This window comes from Clupea harengus, chromosome 22 (assembly GCF_900700415.2).
Source record: "Clupea harengus chromosome 22, Ch_v2.0.2, whole genome shotgun sequence".
NCBI classification, from domain to species: Eukaryota; Metazoa; Chordata; class Actinopteri; order Clupeiformes; family Clupeidae; genus Clupea; species Clupea harengus.
The window spans coordinates 1,076,734-1,094,509 of record NC_045173.1 but is presented as its reverse complement, the minus strand read 5'-3'; the positions used below and the strand labels follow the sequence as shown (position 1 = coordinate 1,094,509).

Genomic DNA, 17,776 nt, shown 5'->3' with positions numbered 1-17,776 from the left:
TCTCTCTTTCTCTGCCTCTCTCTGTCTCTGCCTCTCTCTCTCTGCCTCTCTCTGTCTCTGCCTCTCTCTCTCTGTCTCTCTCTCTCTGTCTCTGCCTCTCTCTCTCTTTCTCTGTCTCTCTCTGTCTCTGCCTCTCTCTCTCTCTCTCTGTCTCTCTCTGTCTCTGCCTCTCTCTCTCTTTCTCTCTCTCTCTCTGTCTCTGCCTCTCTCTCTCTTTCTCTGTCTCTCTCTGTCTCTGCCTCTCTCTCTCTCTCTCTCTCTCTTCTCTGCCTCTCTCTCTCTCTCTCTCTCTCTCTCTCTCTCTCTCTCTCTCTCTCTCTCGCCCCCCTCTCATGTGTCCTCCTATATACAGTACATTCTAGAAGTCATTTGCCAAGTTCCTCTTCCTCACTGAAGCAATGATGCTGATGGTAGCTTGTGTTTGCGTTCCCCTTCCTCAGCCTGTTCACCTAACAGTGGATTCCGGGGGGCGGAGCTAAAGGCACACACACACCCCCCCCCCCCCCCATACCTCCCCTCATTTCCTATCGACTGGAACTCACCCATCCACACTCACATGAAGAAGGAGTTGAGCTGAGGCGCATCAGGAAGCTCCACAGGCTACTGCACATCTGCTACACATCTGGAGTACAGTATGCAGCACTTTATACCGGAAACATAATGAAGGAAGAAGAAAAAAAAAATATGCTTTGTACGTATGTTTGTTTGTCCAGTTAAGCACTGAATGACATTGCATAGCAAGAGGATAAACCTGTGTCTGTGATTTTACCTTACGGAAAGTAGCGGAGCTAGACGGCTTTCTGAATGAACCTTTCTTACACAGGCACAGTCTTTTTCAATAAGTTATTTTATAAGTGGTAAGGTGGTGTCAGACACTCCATTGGATTGGGATCCTTCTAAAACCAGTTTTGGGGCTGGGGTGGGGTGGGTAGGTGGGGTGGTTAAATGCACTGCATGCCTTTTGTTATGGCTTTGGTCCTTCCATGGTGGCTCCAATCCATTTGTATCTGGGGGGGATTACCAAGCCTTTCTCTTTGTTTTCATGTTTGTTTTTTTTTTAAATTGTTTTGTTTCCTTGCACATCTGAGATCACTCTCTGTCAGAACATGTTTTTCAGCATCTCAAAAAGAAACTTTGGAAGAGCAAACCTTAATCACCCTAGGTGCAATGTTAAAGTGGTGATTTGAGTCATAGCCAGCTCACTTTATTTAGGTCTTTCACCGCCAAAAGCTAACCATTTTATGATACCATTCATGCTTTATGTGGCCCTGAAATGCAAAAATCAGGAGACGGTTTTGTGGATCACCAATAACAGGATATGACTGGCCATATAGATGTATAGAGCAGAGGTTAGTGTCTGCAGAGTTTACATTTAAATCCCATACCATCAGTATGTAAGGAGATAAAAGCATATATAAAACAAAAATCATTTTACTCATTAAGGTTCAAATGGAACCCTAGGTGTCTCTAGTTGTATTTGATCCACAGCACCCCAGCTTGTGTCATGTCCACAGTGTTTCATTTATTAAGAGCTTGATCAGCACTCATCTCTTTTGAACCTGCATCTGTTTGCCACACAACTGTAAACTGTGTATCTTACTACAGCGTGTTTCTTCAGCCGGTGGCAAAAGGGGCTTTTAACCCAAGTCTCACGGCAGGCCAATTACACTATAGCAATGTATGCTTTCACTGTGCGTAAATCACCACTTCTTTGTGCCATAGTAGTTGACCGGAGATAGTATCCACTGACCAATCTGTTATTGACTCAGCTATGTTTTATGCTGTCAAGCTGGTGCTGATGGGAGGCACCCAGCAGTGGGGGTGCCACGGGACGCTTTAGAAAGAGTAGAATATCAATAGTAGTATTACACTATCAAAAATCTTGTACCCGCTACATATACCATAGACCAGCTCTTGAGGCAATGCAGCTCAAGTCCAAATCCATGGACCAGTTTACATCAAACGAAATGATAGAATGCACTAAAAGGCCTCCTTTAGAAAGGGCGCGTGTTTAAAACCATTCACACCAGTCTGTGGCTGTTGCCCACAGCTACAGGAATAGTATAAACAGAACCAAAAGCATCTTTTATAGTATCATTTATTGTGTTAAATAATACTGCAAAAAAAAAATATCTATTTTACTGTGTTTATTATTGTTTTAAAGTGGGTTCCATACACATATTCAAGGCATCAAGATCAGTTGCTGTGCAATCACAGGTTGTGTTGCCATGGCATCACAATAGCAGTTTAAGTCACGCCAGCCAATGTGGAGAGTTTACCACACAGCTCTGTACTGCAGTCTTTAAAGTGGTTTCAATGTGTTTCCAGACTGTTCTGAATGATCATAGATGTCAATGGCCCACCAGTGTTTCTGAGGTACAAAAGGAGTATGCCGTGTCGGTACCATATCCCATGGTCTACCGGTGGAAGCTCTCACTCATTTAGAAACAGTGACTTTTATCTGACAGGGTAGAGTCACTCTTTTTGACAGGTGAAATTGTGATTGATCGTTTTGTTGGACATTTGTGTGTATGTGTGTTGTATTTGGCAAAGTTCAAAGTTGACGTGATGTCTGGCTTTGTAAAAAAAAAAAAAAAGAGCAAAAAAGAATTGAATATGTTTTTGTTTGGTTTTGTAAATGTGTTCATTAAGTGATTATTTAGTGAGCAGATTTGACAGCGATTGTCTTTTAAATAAAGTAATTAAATAATAAAACCATGTAAGTTCCTGTTGTTCAGAAACTGTATTTCTTTTTCATGAAGAGTTACCTCTACTTAGTTTGTGTTTGTGTAACCAGAAGACACACAAAACAAAATATAACCTCACACCCGATAGAATATTATATGAGCTATTGCTGACTTGGAATCAGAATCAGGTAATCATTCTACCAGACTAACTTTGGCATACATTACTGTACTCACCAGAATGCAAGTATCTATGAGCCTTGTTGCTTCAGTAATACATGAACTTCCATGCCATGGTCATGTTTTAGATGCTATTGAAAAGAAAAGGGAGCCATTCATGTTTAATGTATTGGCAATCTTAAAATGAACACATTTTGGAGATGACTAAATTCAAAGACAGGCAGGCAAAACCAGTGATGCAACACCCTTTTGGAGTGTTTGAGTATTAATTAGTGACACATTTCAGACAGAGGGTAAATATTCACAGAAAGAGGATGTATAAACAGGCAGAGGCAGAGAGAGAGAAACAAAGAGTGACGGAGACCACTGTCCGTCTGCCCCACTCACCAAGTCATCGCTGGCATCAGAGGAAGACCTCACACACTCCGTGGGCAACTTGTGGCACCTGTGCTGGACTCCTCTTCAGACCCCAGGATCATGCATGGGCCAAGCAAGGGATGGGATGTGAGAGGTGTGTTGAGGAAGAACTGGCTGCTGATCGCTACTGTTGTGTCAGTGCCACTGGGTGAGTGCTCAGTGTTCAAACCAACTGTGCCATCTCTGCTTCATTCTTTGTTTCCAGCCATCTTGCCTTGTCTATTCATGCTGTTGTTCATTGTTTACAGTGCTGATGTGCAAATGTGTTGCTCACATTTTTCCATTCCAAAGTAGCGTATTCAAACGGTTGTACAATACGCACTGCTTTTCTATGGTTGTGTAGTTATTCCGGATGGCAGGCTATGTCACTTCCATCAGGTTATGTGTAAATAAGATGAGCTTATAGTTTTTGTCTTTGGGTGTTATGTCAACCCAGGAAGGGTCAGAACACAGCCTTATGTCAACAACAAATATTTATGTCACGTGATGTCAACTTCACATCAAAGTTGACAAAAGCACTGCTGATACTAGTTGGAAGTAGTCCTCATAAATATTTCCTCAGTTATAAAGTAACTGAAGAAATCTCTCTCTCTCTCTCTCAAAATGCCTGTACACAATCAGACTATGATTTTTTGCAATAATCATTGTCTGGTGTCACTCGGTCTGTCAGACACTCGGTCTGTCACACACTACATTGCACACTGCACATTGCACATCCACTTTTGCACTCCTGCCCTGCTTTTTGTATTGAATTGTAGTACTTATTGTGTTTGTGTAGTACTTACTGTGTTTTTATGTTTTATGTTATGTGTAGTACTTACCGTGTTTGTATGTTTTTATGTTTACTGTATGCACCTATACATCAGAACAAATTCCAGGTAGGTGTAAACCTACTTGGCAATAAATACTATTCTGATTCTGATTCTGATTCTGAGGCGTCGGGCTGGGTGTGGTGCTCCGTGATCACGGCTCTCTCTCCCAGCTGGAGAAGTCTTACCTGGGCTTCCCTGGCGAGCTCCTGATGAGGATGCTGAAGCTCATCATCCTGCCTCTCATCGCCTCTAGCATCATCACAGGTGTACAGTAGATCACTTCATGACTATCACCCATCATCACAGGTGTACAGTCGATCACTTCACGACTCACACATCATCACAGGTGTACAGTAGATCACTTCATGACTATCACCCATCATCACAGGTGTACAGTCGATCACTTCATGACTCACACATCATCACAGGTGTACAGTCGATCACTTCATGACTATCACCCATCATCACAGGTGTACAGTAGATCACTTCATGACTATCACCCATCATCTCCAGGTCTGATCACACAAGTCTGTATATGCACATGAGTGTTTTGAGTGGCCCTTCAAGAAAGATCTCATGTCTTAATCTGCCATTTGAGTGGAATCACGTGTGCTGCATGTCTTTGCTCTTATTCATAGACCAGCGCTGCATGAAAGTATGTGAACCCCTTGAGCAGTGTAGAGTTTTCTGTTGTTTTACCATGATTTTTTCTATTTTATCATCACCAGTTTTCCAGGTTCCAGGTTTATGTTTTGTCAATTGCATGTACTTGTTTAGAGGGAATTGTGTGAGTAGCCAAAAAACTACATGAAACATGGAATTAGTGTATGTGCAAAAGTAAGTGAACCCCCAGCTGCATTGCTGAAGTCAAGTAGGTAACAGATTCGGTGAAACACATTACTTCATATGGAAAACTGGTGATGATAAAATAGAAAAAATCATGGTAAAACAACAGAAAACTCTACACTGCTCAAGGGGTTCACATATTTTCAAGCAGCACTGTATGCATTACAAGTTACTTAGTAAAAATGCATTCCAAGTCACTTTGTTAAGTTTTTGTTGTTTATTTTAAATGCAGTTGTTTCATTGTAGTGATAGCAAAGTGTTCTCCGTTAATATTTTTATAATCTCCCACTGTTGAACATACTGTAACAACATTACACGATTAACATATGCTGATTGTAATGTCTGACCGACAGGCATGGCATCCTTGGAATCCGAGGTGTCGGGACGCATTGGGTTGCGTGCCGTGGTGTACTACTTCACCACTACAGCCATAGCTGTGGTCCTGGGTGGGTCATGATGCTGTTCTCTGTGGGGCTGGATAGTGTACTCATTTGTACATTATACTCGCCCAGCATGAAAGCCTATTTGTTATTATATGTGGTATATCTCATAATTAGCTCACATGATCAGAAACTATTGATTGAAAACAGTGTATTTATGGTCTTTGTTTTTCTTACATCTCTGTCTTTTAAAAAATCCTAAATACTACCCATGTCAACTAGCAACAGGCTACTGCTATTAACTAAATATTATCTCAGGAATCGTTCTTGTGATCGCCATAAAGCCTGGAGGATCAGTGAATGCTGGTGACATTGACCGGTTTGGGACATCACAGAATGTGTCGATGGTGGACGCCATGTTGGATCTAGTCAGGTGAGAACAGAATGTGTCAATGGTGGACGCCATGTTGGATCTAATCAGGGAGAACAGAATGTGTCAATGGTGGACGCCATGTTGGATCTAATCAGGTGAGCTGGTGTCTGAACTTCAACCCATAGTCTTGCGAAGGAGAAGTCTTAAACCTAGTAAATACATATGCTGAAAAGGTAAATACATTATTAATGTGAGTTACATTTCACCGTTCACTCAAAACATATTGGTGAGAATGCTTTTAGCTGACTCGAAGAAGAGAAGTAACATCAATAGACGAACTTTAAAACATAATGACTATGTTTCTCATAGGAACATGTTCCCTGAAAACCTTGTACAGGCCTGCTTTCAACAGGTAAGGATCCCCAACTCCACCTTTTGATATTTCTTAAGATGTAATTGCAATACTTGTCGACATCATTTCATAATTAAATATGTGTACTCTGCATAAAGAGCCAGCTATCCTGCTCAATAGACTTAAAAACATTATGATGCCCATAGATAAAAGTGAAAAACACTTTGACATAGAGAGTATTCAGCTACTTTGAATTTTTTAAATACATGTGAACACGCATAATGTTAGACTATTAGGATCAAACAAGCCATATCATTTTCACAATTTTGTAGTACAAGACTAAACGTGAAGAAATTGTCCCAACCTCAGGAGTTATGAATACAACCTCTTTCCTGTCTCTGTTTCACACAAGCTCTCCACAAGTGGTAAGTGCCAGGAACAGCAGTCTTGTCTTGACAAAATGTGGAAGACAATACACCACAGAAAATAAAACAAGAAAGAGGGAAAAGGTTATGTACACACAAATCTCTTTCCTTAAAAACAAACTGCTAAAATGTAAACATCGGCCTACAAAAATCGACAGCTCTGCAAGGCAACGTGGTTGGAGTTGAATATTGTATTTGAATACAAATGCATGTTATAGTATCAATCGCTGAAATTATGAACTTTGCAGCCATTTTTATGAGATGATCTGAAAACAAATCTGACAACCTGCGTGACATTGACCATCACCTCTATATTGTGATGTAACGAGTATGGAAGATGTGGCCTTGGTTCTGTGACGTCCACCCCCTGTATAGGACACCCAAAGAGACTACGCTATTGTGGGATCTTACTTGGATGGGATCAACATCCTGGGCCTGATCGTCTTTTGCTTGGTGTTCGGTTCTGTCATCGGAAAGATGGGTGAGCGAGGGCGCCTCCTAGTGGACTTCTTTGACGCCTTAAATGAGGCGACTATGAGGGTGGTGCAGATCATTATGTGGTAAGGATTGTCTTTGGTATCTGCTACGCTAGTTCACATTTCAATCCAGTCATTCTGTTGATCCGGCCTGGAGGCAGTCTGCATGTAGTAGTACATTCACAATTATTCTCCCAAGATTGACTTTTTTACTCTGTAAGGATGTTATTTCAGCTCTCTCTCTCTATGTTCCGTAGTTACATGCCCATCGGAATACTGTTTCTGATCGCTGCTAAAATCATTGCAGTTGATGACTGGAGCATTTTCTCAAAGCTGGGCCTCTACATGGCCACAGTGCTTAGTGGGTGAGTATTATTCTACCTGTGAAGAAGGATCATCATGATGTGCATCACAGACAAGCACACATAAAGCTCATATCAACCCAGTGGTCACAGGGAAGATTCTAAACAAGCTACTGTTTTGGATGAGCTCTATGGGGGATTTGTGCCATATCTTTAGTTACAGTGGGGAAAATAAGTATTTGAACCCCTGCCGATTTCGCAAGTTTGGCCACTTGCAAAGAAATGTGTGATCTATAATTGTAATGGTAGGTGTATTTTAACAGTGAGAAATAGAATATTGACAAACAAATCCAGAAAACTGCATTTTATAACATTTATGACTTTATTTGTATTTGATGCAGAAAATAAGTATTTGAACCCCCAAGCAAACAGCAAGAATTCTGGCTCCCAATGACCAGTTATGTGCCCAAGAAGCACACAGATTAGTCCTCATTAGGCCTAACAAGGTACTCCTGATCTCAACTGGTGACGTGTAGAAAAGAAACCTGTCCAAAGAATCATACTTCACACCTTCAACCTCACTACCATGGGCAAGACCAAAGAGTTGACCAAGGACATCAGAGATACAATTGTAGACCTGCACAAGGCTGGAATAGGTTACAAAACCATTGGCAAGCAGCTTGGTGAGAAGCAGACAACTATTGGTGCGATTATTCGTAAATGGAAGCAACACCAAACAACTGTCAATCGCTCTAGGTCTGGGGCTCCATGCAAGATATCCCCTCGTGCGGTATCGGTGATAATCCGAAAGGTGCAGAATAACCCCAGAACTACACAGGGGGAGCTTGTGAATGATCTCAAGGCAGCTGGGACCACAGTCACCAAGAAAACCATTGGCAACACACTACGCCGTAATGGTTTGAAGTACTGCAGCACTCGCAAGGTCCCCCTGCTCAAGGAAGCACATGTACAGGGCCGTCTGAAGTTTGCCAATGAACACTTGAATGATTCTAAGGAGGATTGGGAGAGGATGTGGTCAGATGAGACCAAAATCAAGCTCTTTGGCATCAACTCGACTTGCCGCGTTTGGAGGGGGAAGAAGGCTGAATATGAACACCATCCCCACCGTCAAGTATGGAGGTGGAAACATTATGCTTTGGGGCTGTTTCTCTGCCGAGGGTACAGGACGACTCCACTGCTTCGAGGAGACTATGGATGGGGCTATGTAACGTGGAATATTGGGCTTGAACCTCATTTCCTCATTCCCTCCCATTGAAAACTTAATCTTAAGGATTTGGAGAGGATCTGCAAAGAGGAGTGGACCAAAATCCCTCCTGAGATGTGTGTAAACCTGGTGACCAACTACAAGAAAAGTCTGACGTCTGTGCTTGCCAACAAGGGTTATTCCACCAAGTACTAAGTCATGTTTTGCTAGGGGTTCAAATACTTATTTTCTGCATCAAATGCAAATTCAGTCATAAATGTTATAAAATGCAGTTTTCTGGATTTTTTTGTTGATATTCTGTTTCTCACTGTTAAAATACACCTACTATTACAATTATAGATCACACATTTCTTTGCAAGTGGCCAAACTTGCGAAATCGGCAGGGGTTCAAATACTTATTTTCCCCACTGTATATATGTCAATATATCCACCATTAAAGAAATATATGAAGAAAGCTTCAATAAATATTTCAATATATCCTTCATTAATGAAATATAAAGTGAAATAAGTTTTGTAATAAACAATTAAAAGATGAAAGTGATGTATTTACTGGATAATATATATGTGGATTATTAATGTATATATTGACATATAATTAAAGATAAGTCACAAAAAATCCTCGATAGGAGAAGTTAAACATGCAGGGAAAGTGAATGGAATCCAACTCCTTGTGATTATGTGGTTTATGTCCAAGAGAACGCCAGTCCCTCAGATATTTACATACATTTATTTATTTATTATTTATTATTATTATTTACATGTAGCCATGGGATAAGATGGCTTTAGCATCTCATCAGGTCTTGTGCTATTCTGTAATTGAATACATCACACAATTGGTTAGCAACAGTAACTAAGGGGGGCGGGCCTTAGCCATAGGTCAATTGGTAGGTTAACACCAGACTTCCAGGAGTAGGGAATGCAAATTGAAATCGTTGTATTGTTGCCTGTTTGAACAGACTAGCCATTCATGCCCTGCTGGTCCTGCCTCTCCTCTATTTGGTTGTGGTGAGGAAGAATCCATATGTGTTTGCCTGGGGAATAGCTCAGGCCCTGCTCACTGCACTCATGATCTCCTCTAGGTAAAGTGAGTGTGCTCTTCTACACACACACACACACACGAACGCACACACACGAACGCACACACACAAACACACACACGAACGCACACACACACACACACACACACACACACACACACACACACACACACACACACACACACACACACACACACACACACACACACACACACTCCAAATTATCATGACTGTCAAAAAGCATGTTTTTGCTGTGGGGGAAATGAATGTCTGTGCTCTTATGTTGTCAGTTCAGCCACACTGTGCTCTTATGTTGTCAGTTCAGCCACACTGTGCTCTTATGTTGTCAGTTCAGCCACACTGTGCTCTTGTATTGTCAGTTCAGCCACACTGTGCTCTTATGTTGTCAGTTCAGCCACACTGCCGGTGACATTTCAGTGTGTGGAGGAGAACAACGGGGTGGACAAGCGCATCACTCGCTTCATGCTGCCAGTAGGAGCCACTATCAACATGGATGGCACCGCCCTGTATGAGGCCGTGGCAGCCATCTTCATTGCCCAACTCAATAATTACCCTCTGGGCATTGGGCAGATCATCACTATTAGGTAACAGACTCAGGGAAAAACCATAACCATATCAGGATATCGTCTATATAGTATAGTATATATTTACACACACTCAGGGACGATGATACATATACACATGCACACACAACACATAAAGATGATAGTAGCAGGTATCTTTGTACAGTCTTTTTTGTTATCTAGACATGCTAATATCTAACAGCATTTGAGTTACCTCCACCATAAAACAGTGGAGCGCATTGGAATTCCACTGAAGAATGATTGAATATTCTCCTTCATGGCAGCATCACAGCAACAGCAGCTAGCATTGGTGCTGCAGGGGTTCCTAATGCTGGTCTGGTTACCATGGTGATCGTTTTGACAGCTGTGGGCCTACCTGCCAACGATGTTACTCTAATCATTGCTGTTGACTGGCTCCTGTAAGTTGAAAATGACAAAGTGCATAAACTTTTTTTGACTTAGACGTAGTTTCCATAGTGTAGTATCCTTGTACTTTGATATCAATTCATGTCACTTCCTTTCAGAGTGGCAGGAAGTCATACCACTGTGATGTTACATGATGACTAATCCATCATTGTGGTTGTCACAGGGACCGTTTCCGCACTGTGATCAATGTTCTAGGAGATGCTTATGGTGCTGGGATTGTGGAGAAGCTGTCTGAAGCAGAACTAGGCAGGACATCGTCCCCGTCAGCTGCTTACCCTGAGCACTGCCATGATCCCTCAGGAGTGCACACTGATGAGGTGTGGGAGAAACCAGGACAGCCTAACGAAGGGCTCACCGTTGCCAAGGGGGACGGAGGACCGTGTGGCACTAAAATGTAGGAAATGACACTCAATTCCACCGATGTCCATCTGGAGGTTGGCTATGTAGTGCATAAAGTGTGTACAAAAGACAAGGGTTATGTACGTTCTTGTTTTACAAATTTGTGAAATCGTGTTTCTGACCAGTTTTAGGAACAGATTTATTTTTCCGAAGCATACATGAATATACATTGAGACAACTTTAATAGGAAATGTCTTTGCATTCCCTTCACATTTCTTTGAAATATTCTACAGCCTTCACACCATATATATAATCATCGAGCTTTCAGATGTTGTTTGTTGTCTGAATCATTTGTAATCATATCAAACACACATAAAAACAGAGATTTTTAGAAGGATGGTATATATAGAATTAAGAAATGTATATAGGAAATATTGCCCAGAAAAGATCATTGCACGCACACACACACACTCACACACTGACCTGCTAATTGCACTTTATATGGGCTACATTTTTATTTATTGTCCTACCAAATACGCACAAAATGCATGCCCATGTTACTGGCTCTTTTAGCATTTGACCAGTGAAGAAAATTTCCATCAAAACAAAGTGTAACTAGGCTAGAAATATTTCAAGTTACACATTTTAATATTACAGTGCAATGCCGTATATAGTTGGTCATATATGTGCATGTAGATGCATCTTTACAGCATGAACCATGAATTCATAAATCACCTTTTTTTTTTTTAAACAAACAGAGAAACTGAATTTATTGATGTGAAACTGAGTGTATCTGGACAGCTGTGAGTAATAAACTGTACCCCACTGTCACTGCAAAATAAACCGATTAAAAAACATTCAGTAAATCTGTTTTAGTTTGTTTGAGTTCAATTCCATTTTAAGCAAGTGTCCAAACATCCTCAAAACACTACAGTATACAGTTTAATGTCCATTTGATCAGGATAACATACTCAACCAATAGAAATAGTAAGAAAAAAAAAAGAAATAGTAAGAAACAATAAGCAAGAGACAGTATGGCCTATTAGCCATCCCAGCCTTTGTGCATATGTGATGTGATGTCATTTCCCTCAGTTTCAGGTCATAAAGCAATAGGCCTACACATGACACACGTTCACTAAAAACAAGACAAGTCTATTACAGCTATTATAACAACATTCTGGACTAGGGGCTATACACACCATACCAGTCAAAACAAACTTGGGTGACGTAAGGATTACTGTAGGTGACGAAAGAAAGAATCACAACGACTTCAGAATATAATTCAACTAATAATTCCAGTGTCTGACAGTGCAGTTTTCACGTAAAATGGTCGTACTGTTGATGTAACAGTATCCATTTAGGAGAAAGCTGTTCAATTTAACATTTGGGTTTTCTTTGGAAACACGGGGCCTAGCTTTTAGAAACCTCATTCATATTGTGAGGCTCCAGGCATTGATTAGGCTGTCATGAATTTAGAAATCCCTGGAATCCCAGCGTTCCCATTTGAATTCTGGAGCTCGTCATGAAGAACAGCCTAAGGCAGTAATAGTGAGTTCCATACAATCTGTTACCTGAAAGACTTTCACATTCCAATTGTAAGGTAAAGAATGACCCCACACAAAGTGATCATGTTTCAAAGTTTAAGTCATCACCCAGTTCTTTGTCTTCAACATCTCATCTCCTTTTGGTACCACCAAATCCTACAACACAGAAAAAAAAAGAACTTAAAACTTGCTATTCTGAACACACATTATTCATCAAACAGCTGGTCCAAATTGAAATACCATGTGATTACATCAGAATGAATTACAGGATGCAATTTTTAGAATGAAAGTCTGATTCATGTGTGTGTAGGCTTCACCTGAGGCAGTACGTGTTCCTGTGCTCGTTGGTGGAGGGGTCCTGGGAGCAGTGGTGTTTGTTCCCCAAGACTGACCCATGGTTGGCTGACGCCTGTATTCAAAGCACATTTCAGTCGGACAGCATTGGGCAGTCATTAACGGAAACATCTCATATTATCTTTGGGTCAATAACCCAATACAGAGACTGCAGACATGACCACTAACTTGCCCCTGGTACAGTGGTTCTAACACCTCATAACCAGGGGCGGACTGGGGGAAAAAAGTGGCCCGGGAGTTAGTCAGACCGGCCCACTCAATACACGGCGCACGGCCCACTCAGTACACGGCGCGTTGCCCACTCAATGCATCGCACGTATCGACCAGTCAGTGGCCTACTTGGAAAAATACCCATACACTTAACATTATTTTGGATGATTACAAAGAAATTACATCATATATGTTTTTTTTTAATAACATTTGGATCCACCAATTTGCCTGGATGGACACATGGAATAAAATGATACTGGCTATTGTAACACTCCAAGGTAGGTATAGTTTGCTAGATGAATAGCTTAACTCTGGGCTAGTATCAGATGGTTATACGTATAACTACAGAACATTAAGGAATGAATATCCACACAATAAAGAAACTGGAATCAGAGGGTAGAATTAGTATGAACTATATTGTAGAAATGAACAGAATAGAACATACGATGGGGTGTGAACATCAGTGGTATCAGTAGTGTTGCATGCTGGGTGTGTGATTGTGTGTGTGTGTGTGTGTGTAGGGGGTCGTTGAAGGTGCATAACAAAACAATAAGTTAAGTAACAGAACCTAAACTAATCTGCTGGCCCGGGTGCATTACAGTCACATATAATAAAAAACAATATCAGTTATACTCATGTGTTATTATGACCTCACTACCTAATCTAGATAACATATTAACATTGGTTTATAATGTTAGTGTTGTGTATAACACTGTGGATTTTAGCATACCAAGCTAGCTGGTTAACTTACACTAACTTTACATAAATTATTAGAAATTAATAAGATTGCGCCTCTTTACAACTACACCATGGATAGCTTGCTCATCGATTGTAAACCAAGTGACTACGGCTAACATGTTAAAATAGAACATTTCAATGATGACAAACAGCGCCCAGCTTGCTTATTTTACCAGATCATAACGGTCTCAATTTTGGACATTTATCTACCTAACGTTAGCTAGGCTAGTTGGTAGGGAATGTTACCCTCATCTGTGAAAAGCAAGCTAAACATTGGCCAAAGTCAACGCCACAACTTACCTTGTATCACTGTCACTGCGAAATAACAGTCGTAAATGGCCCAGAGTTTTCTTAAATGCAATTCCTCAAAACTACCAGATGCCCCACGGGCCGCTCCGTGTTAGAAGGGCTGACGGCACACGTCACTACGGTTGCGTGCCCTGGCGGGGCGTGTATGTATGCAAATCCAGGTGCGTTTAATTTAAGAATCCTCATCCTCAATCCGCACAGCTGAGAACACTTCGGCTGTGTAAGAACCATTTTCAGGTGTTCATTAATAAGGTGGAGATCGTTTCTTACGTTGAACTTGAAGTTTCAGAAGACACTTCAGAACATTTTCGAAAAATAGGCACCATGAGTGTGAATACAGATCGCGAGGAGGACTATAAATATCAGTCAGTTTTTTTTTTGATAAAGTTAGTATAGGAAATTGTACGTGTTCTGAGTAGAATGGAAAATAGTTGGAGGTATCGGCGATGTTCGAGGGAGGGCTGGCTGGTGATTCATAACTAAAACTAGCCAGTTGCCACTCTCGTTTAATGTCATTTTCAGGTTCTTGTATGTAAATGTAAATACATGACAGTACGCTAGCTAGCTGGTCTTTCAGAACAGTGGACAGTATCTAGTTATATTTTCTTATCATGGGACTTCCACACTTCCTGGTCTGCAGCTCACCTCTGACTTCCGAAGAGGTATCCCAGCATTCCTCCTGTGCCCATGCCAGTCCAAAATCCTCCTCCAGTGTTTTGACCCGGACGGTTCGGTCTGGTGAACTGGTCAGCAAAGCCATAACTCGGACCTGACCCTGGGTAGCCAGAGGAGTGATCTGAAACATTTAAAGGTACAGTCTGTAATTCTGGTGAAAGGTTGCTGATATTTGAGTTCAACAGCCAATCAAATTACACCCCTATTTTCCGTGTTCCTTAAGGGACGTGTTGATTGGCTGGAATTGTTTATGGCTCAGTCCGAGTCACCATGTTTTGTTTTCCTATTTACAGAGCCAAAACTGTGTACAGCTAGACTGTGAGGAGAAATTTTCTGAATTTAACAATGAAAATGTCTTGACTGTAAACCCAGTTCATGTTGCTGGTGTGGCCTCTTCCCCACGGTGCCTCACCTGCTCCCATGTAGTCCGGCTTGAACCCAGGAGGAGGAGGGCCAGCAGGAGGAGGAGGGCCGCTGTGTCCACCCTGTCCATTCTGCCAGTCTCCGTCACTGGGAAACTGGCCCTGGCCCTGCCCCTGGCCATGCGTGGGCCCACACAGGAACATCTTGTACACACCGTACGCCAGAAGAAGCAGCAGGGCCACCACGATCAGGCCCCCAGCCCCCTCTCCGTCCCCTGATGGCTCCTGCCCATATCCCGAGCTGCTTCTCTGGTGTTGGCCCCCATGGTGGTCGTGGTGTTTGTTGCCTGAAGAGCCCTTGAAGAAACTGGATGCAAACTGGGAGAAGCCACCGGAGCCCCATCCTCCTCCACCCCCCCCTCCTCCGCCACCCCCCCTGCCCTGGTGGGAGTGTCGGCTGCGGCCTTCCTCGGTCAGCTCCAGGGTGTACTCCAGCCCGCAGGACCCCTGCAGGATGTAAGGGTCGGCAGGATGGCTGAAGCCTTCACAGCTCACCTCGATGCGTCCAAACCGATAGGCGTTGTCCATGTCTGCTTTGCACTCCCACTGATTGGGACACAGAAAGGGTGATTAGAACATATAAAACACCATACAATACCACTGAGAGACTGGGTTACTGGGGCTGGGACAGAGACTTTTACAATGACACAGGCATACAGCAGGCTGTGCTTAATAATGTGAATTAGTGTATACATTAGGCCTACATAACTAGACTAGTCAGTCTCTGTAGTGATGTGTTCTTGCTACACACCTGTGTTCTTGCTACACAAAACCTTCCTTATTTTCAAAGCCCAATATTGAAAATCTTCCTTATTTTCAAAGTCAAATGTATGGGAAGTCAAAACATTACACATTGACTTCTAAGAATGGCTAAAAAGTCTGTTTGTAACAATTGTTGTAGTAAACATAGAGCCTACCTGAGCGTCCATTCCATCCCAGCCTTTGTTTTGACACTGGGCCACTTCAGGGACGAAGGATGCGCAACCAGCTGATCCCCCAACACACTGCAGCTGAGGGACTGGACTTGTGCGCCTAGCTGTGGTATGTCTTCCCTTATACAAGGTGAGAACCTGGACATCACGCAGCAATACAGATCCTGTGGTGTGCAAGAATAGTTTCGACTAAACCAGCAAGAATAATGTATGGATCAAAGATGAATATCAACACTTCTCTCTATATATGCTGAAATCGAGTCGAATCAACATTCACATCGACATATTCTTTTCGCTTTGTTAAAGTTTGTTTACTTCCGCAACAATGACAAGTAATTTTGAGAATCTCACCTTCATTCCAGCATCGGATGTGAGGAAGAAACAACATGAATAACGACAAAACAACTACGTTTATGGTCGCCATTACCGGTGTGGAAAGAGAAGACTTTCCTAGTGGTAACGTAACCTAGCTCCGTGTATTATAAACTTCCACTCGCGGCAGCTGATGCAAAACTTATAAATATTTACTCACTTCCTCGTCAGCAGCAACACAAATTTCAATATGGCTGCCATTCGGTTTTTTTTTCTTTCAAAATAAAAGTCGAAACCTATTTATTAGTTTTAAATTATACAAGGACGAAAAATGAAGTGCTAATGTAACCAACTGTATGTGCTACCAAAGTACGATAAACGTAAAGTTGAGAAAATACAAACCAAAATGGAATAACGTTTGAAATGCCTTTTTGATATACAAAGAGACTGCTGGTGTTGTTCAGATGAGAAAAAGTATTTTGTTTTACCAAAAACATTCTGGGCAATGACAAATACAAAAATGTATTTACAAGAGAAAGAGTAGGCGATAGATTTAGCCTACAACAACTGCCTACTGATGAACGTCAAATTGTCTGGCTGAGAAAACAACACATTGTGCATCCCTGATATGAGAGTGAAATGAAATCCTTATGATTTGCAAGACGACAAAAAATAAAATGACAAAATTCGCACACGCAACATGCAATTACTTTTATTTTGACGCATTTCGCCACCATATTGCCATATTGCTCCACGGAACTCGCCATCCTTTGAGTTCTTCTTGAATCTATGATAGTGAACTAAACTGATTATGGCGCAGTTGCGCCACCTACAGAGTTGGAGCAAGAGGAAATCTTGATTGAAAATGTCTGCGCTGTGCGGGTTGGGCTACAGATGATGTTGTTTCAGTCATTACTAAACTGTTTTTTCTTTCTGTTATGCAGTCTAAAAAGAGATTGTTGCATGTAAGCACGCAGTCTGCCTTTGCCTACCAGCCTGTTATACTGTTATAATAAATACTATTCTGATTCTGATTCTGATTCTGATTACTGAGATGGTGCAGCAGGATTAAGGGCCTACCTGAGTTATATGCTCCCTAGGCTATAAACACTGAAGTTAGAACGCTGCAAACAAGACTTCCAAGTACAATGCAATTCCAAGTACAGCACAGCAGTGGAAGCTCCTGCTCCTGCAAATGATTGGCTTGCTTTGTAAAGATAAAGGTTGTCAAACCCACTGAGTCAACCCCCCAGTAGATGGCGTTGTCTCCTTTAGCCAGCCAATCAAAATGTGTGAGGGTTTTCTATCTACAACTACCTGTAAGCTACATAGATGTAAATGTATATCAATATTAGCTCTGCATTAAAACTGTAGCTAACAATTTAATTTTGGCTGCTACAGCTGTCTTTTATCGTAAAGGCT

At 41.7% G+C, this 17,776-nt stretch overlaps 3 protein-coding genes across 3 annotated transcripts in view; 2 read left to right on the top strand and 1 right to left on the bottom strand.

Annotated features, from left to right (window-relative positions):
- Positions 1-2,728, top strand: part of tspan5b (tetraspanin 5b) — an 11,424-nt gene extending 8,696 nt beyond the window's left edge. Inside the window, exon 9 of the mRNA XM_012820274.3 lies at positions 441-2,728. Coding sequence (XP_012675728.1) covers positions 441-453 — 13 coding nt within the window. The 3' untranslated portion in view covers positions 454-2,728. The remainder of the gene's footprint in view (positions 1-440) is intronic.
- Positions 2,729-2,824: 96 nt separating this feature from the next.
- LOC105893788 (excitatory amino acid transporter 3-like) lies at positions 2,825-10,917 on the top strand. Its single transcript, XM_031559357.2, has 12 exons — positions 2,825-3,429; positions 4,217-4,357; positions 5,293-5,385; positions 5,638-5,752; positions 6,062-6,104; positions 6,377-6,469; positions 6,845-7,029; positions 7,203-7,310; positions 9,429-9,551; positions 9,920-10,114; positions 10,378-10,512; positions 10,683-10,917. The coding sequence occupies exons 1-12, from the start codon at positions 3,342-3,344 to the stop codon at positions 10,915-10,917; spliced, it is 1,554 nt and encodes a 517-aa protein (XP_031415217.1). The 5' UTR covers positions 2,825-3,341.
- A 123-nt stretch (positions 10,918-11,040) lies between these two features.
- On the bottom strand, positions 11,041-16,609 carry saraf (store-operated calcium entry-associated regulatory factor). Its single transcript, XM_012820300.3, has 6 exons — positions 16,394-16,609; positions 16,028-16,206; positions 15,101-15,656; positions 14,659-14,809; positions 12,720-12,811; positions 11,041-12,558 (listed from the first exon to the last, which is right to left on the bottom strand). The coding sequence occupies exons 1-6, from the start codon at positions 16,464-16,466 to the stop codon at positions 12,533-12,535; spliced, it is 1,077 nt and encodes a 358-aa protein (XP_012675754.2). The 5' UTR covers positions 16,467-16,609; the 3' UTR covers positions 11,041-12,532.
- Between the last annotated feature and the right edge of the window lie 1,167 nt (positions 16,610-17,776).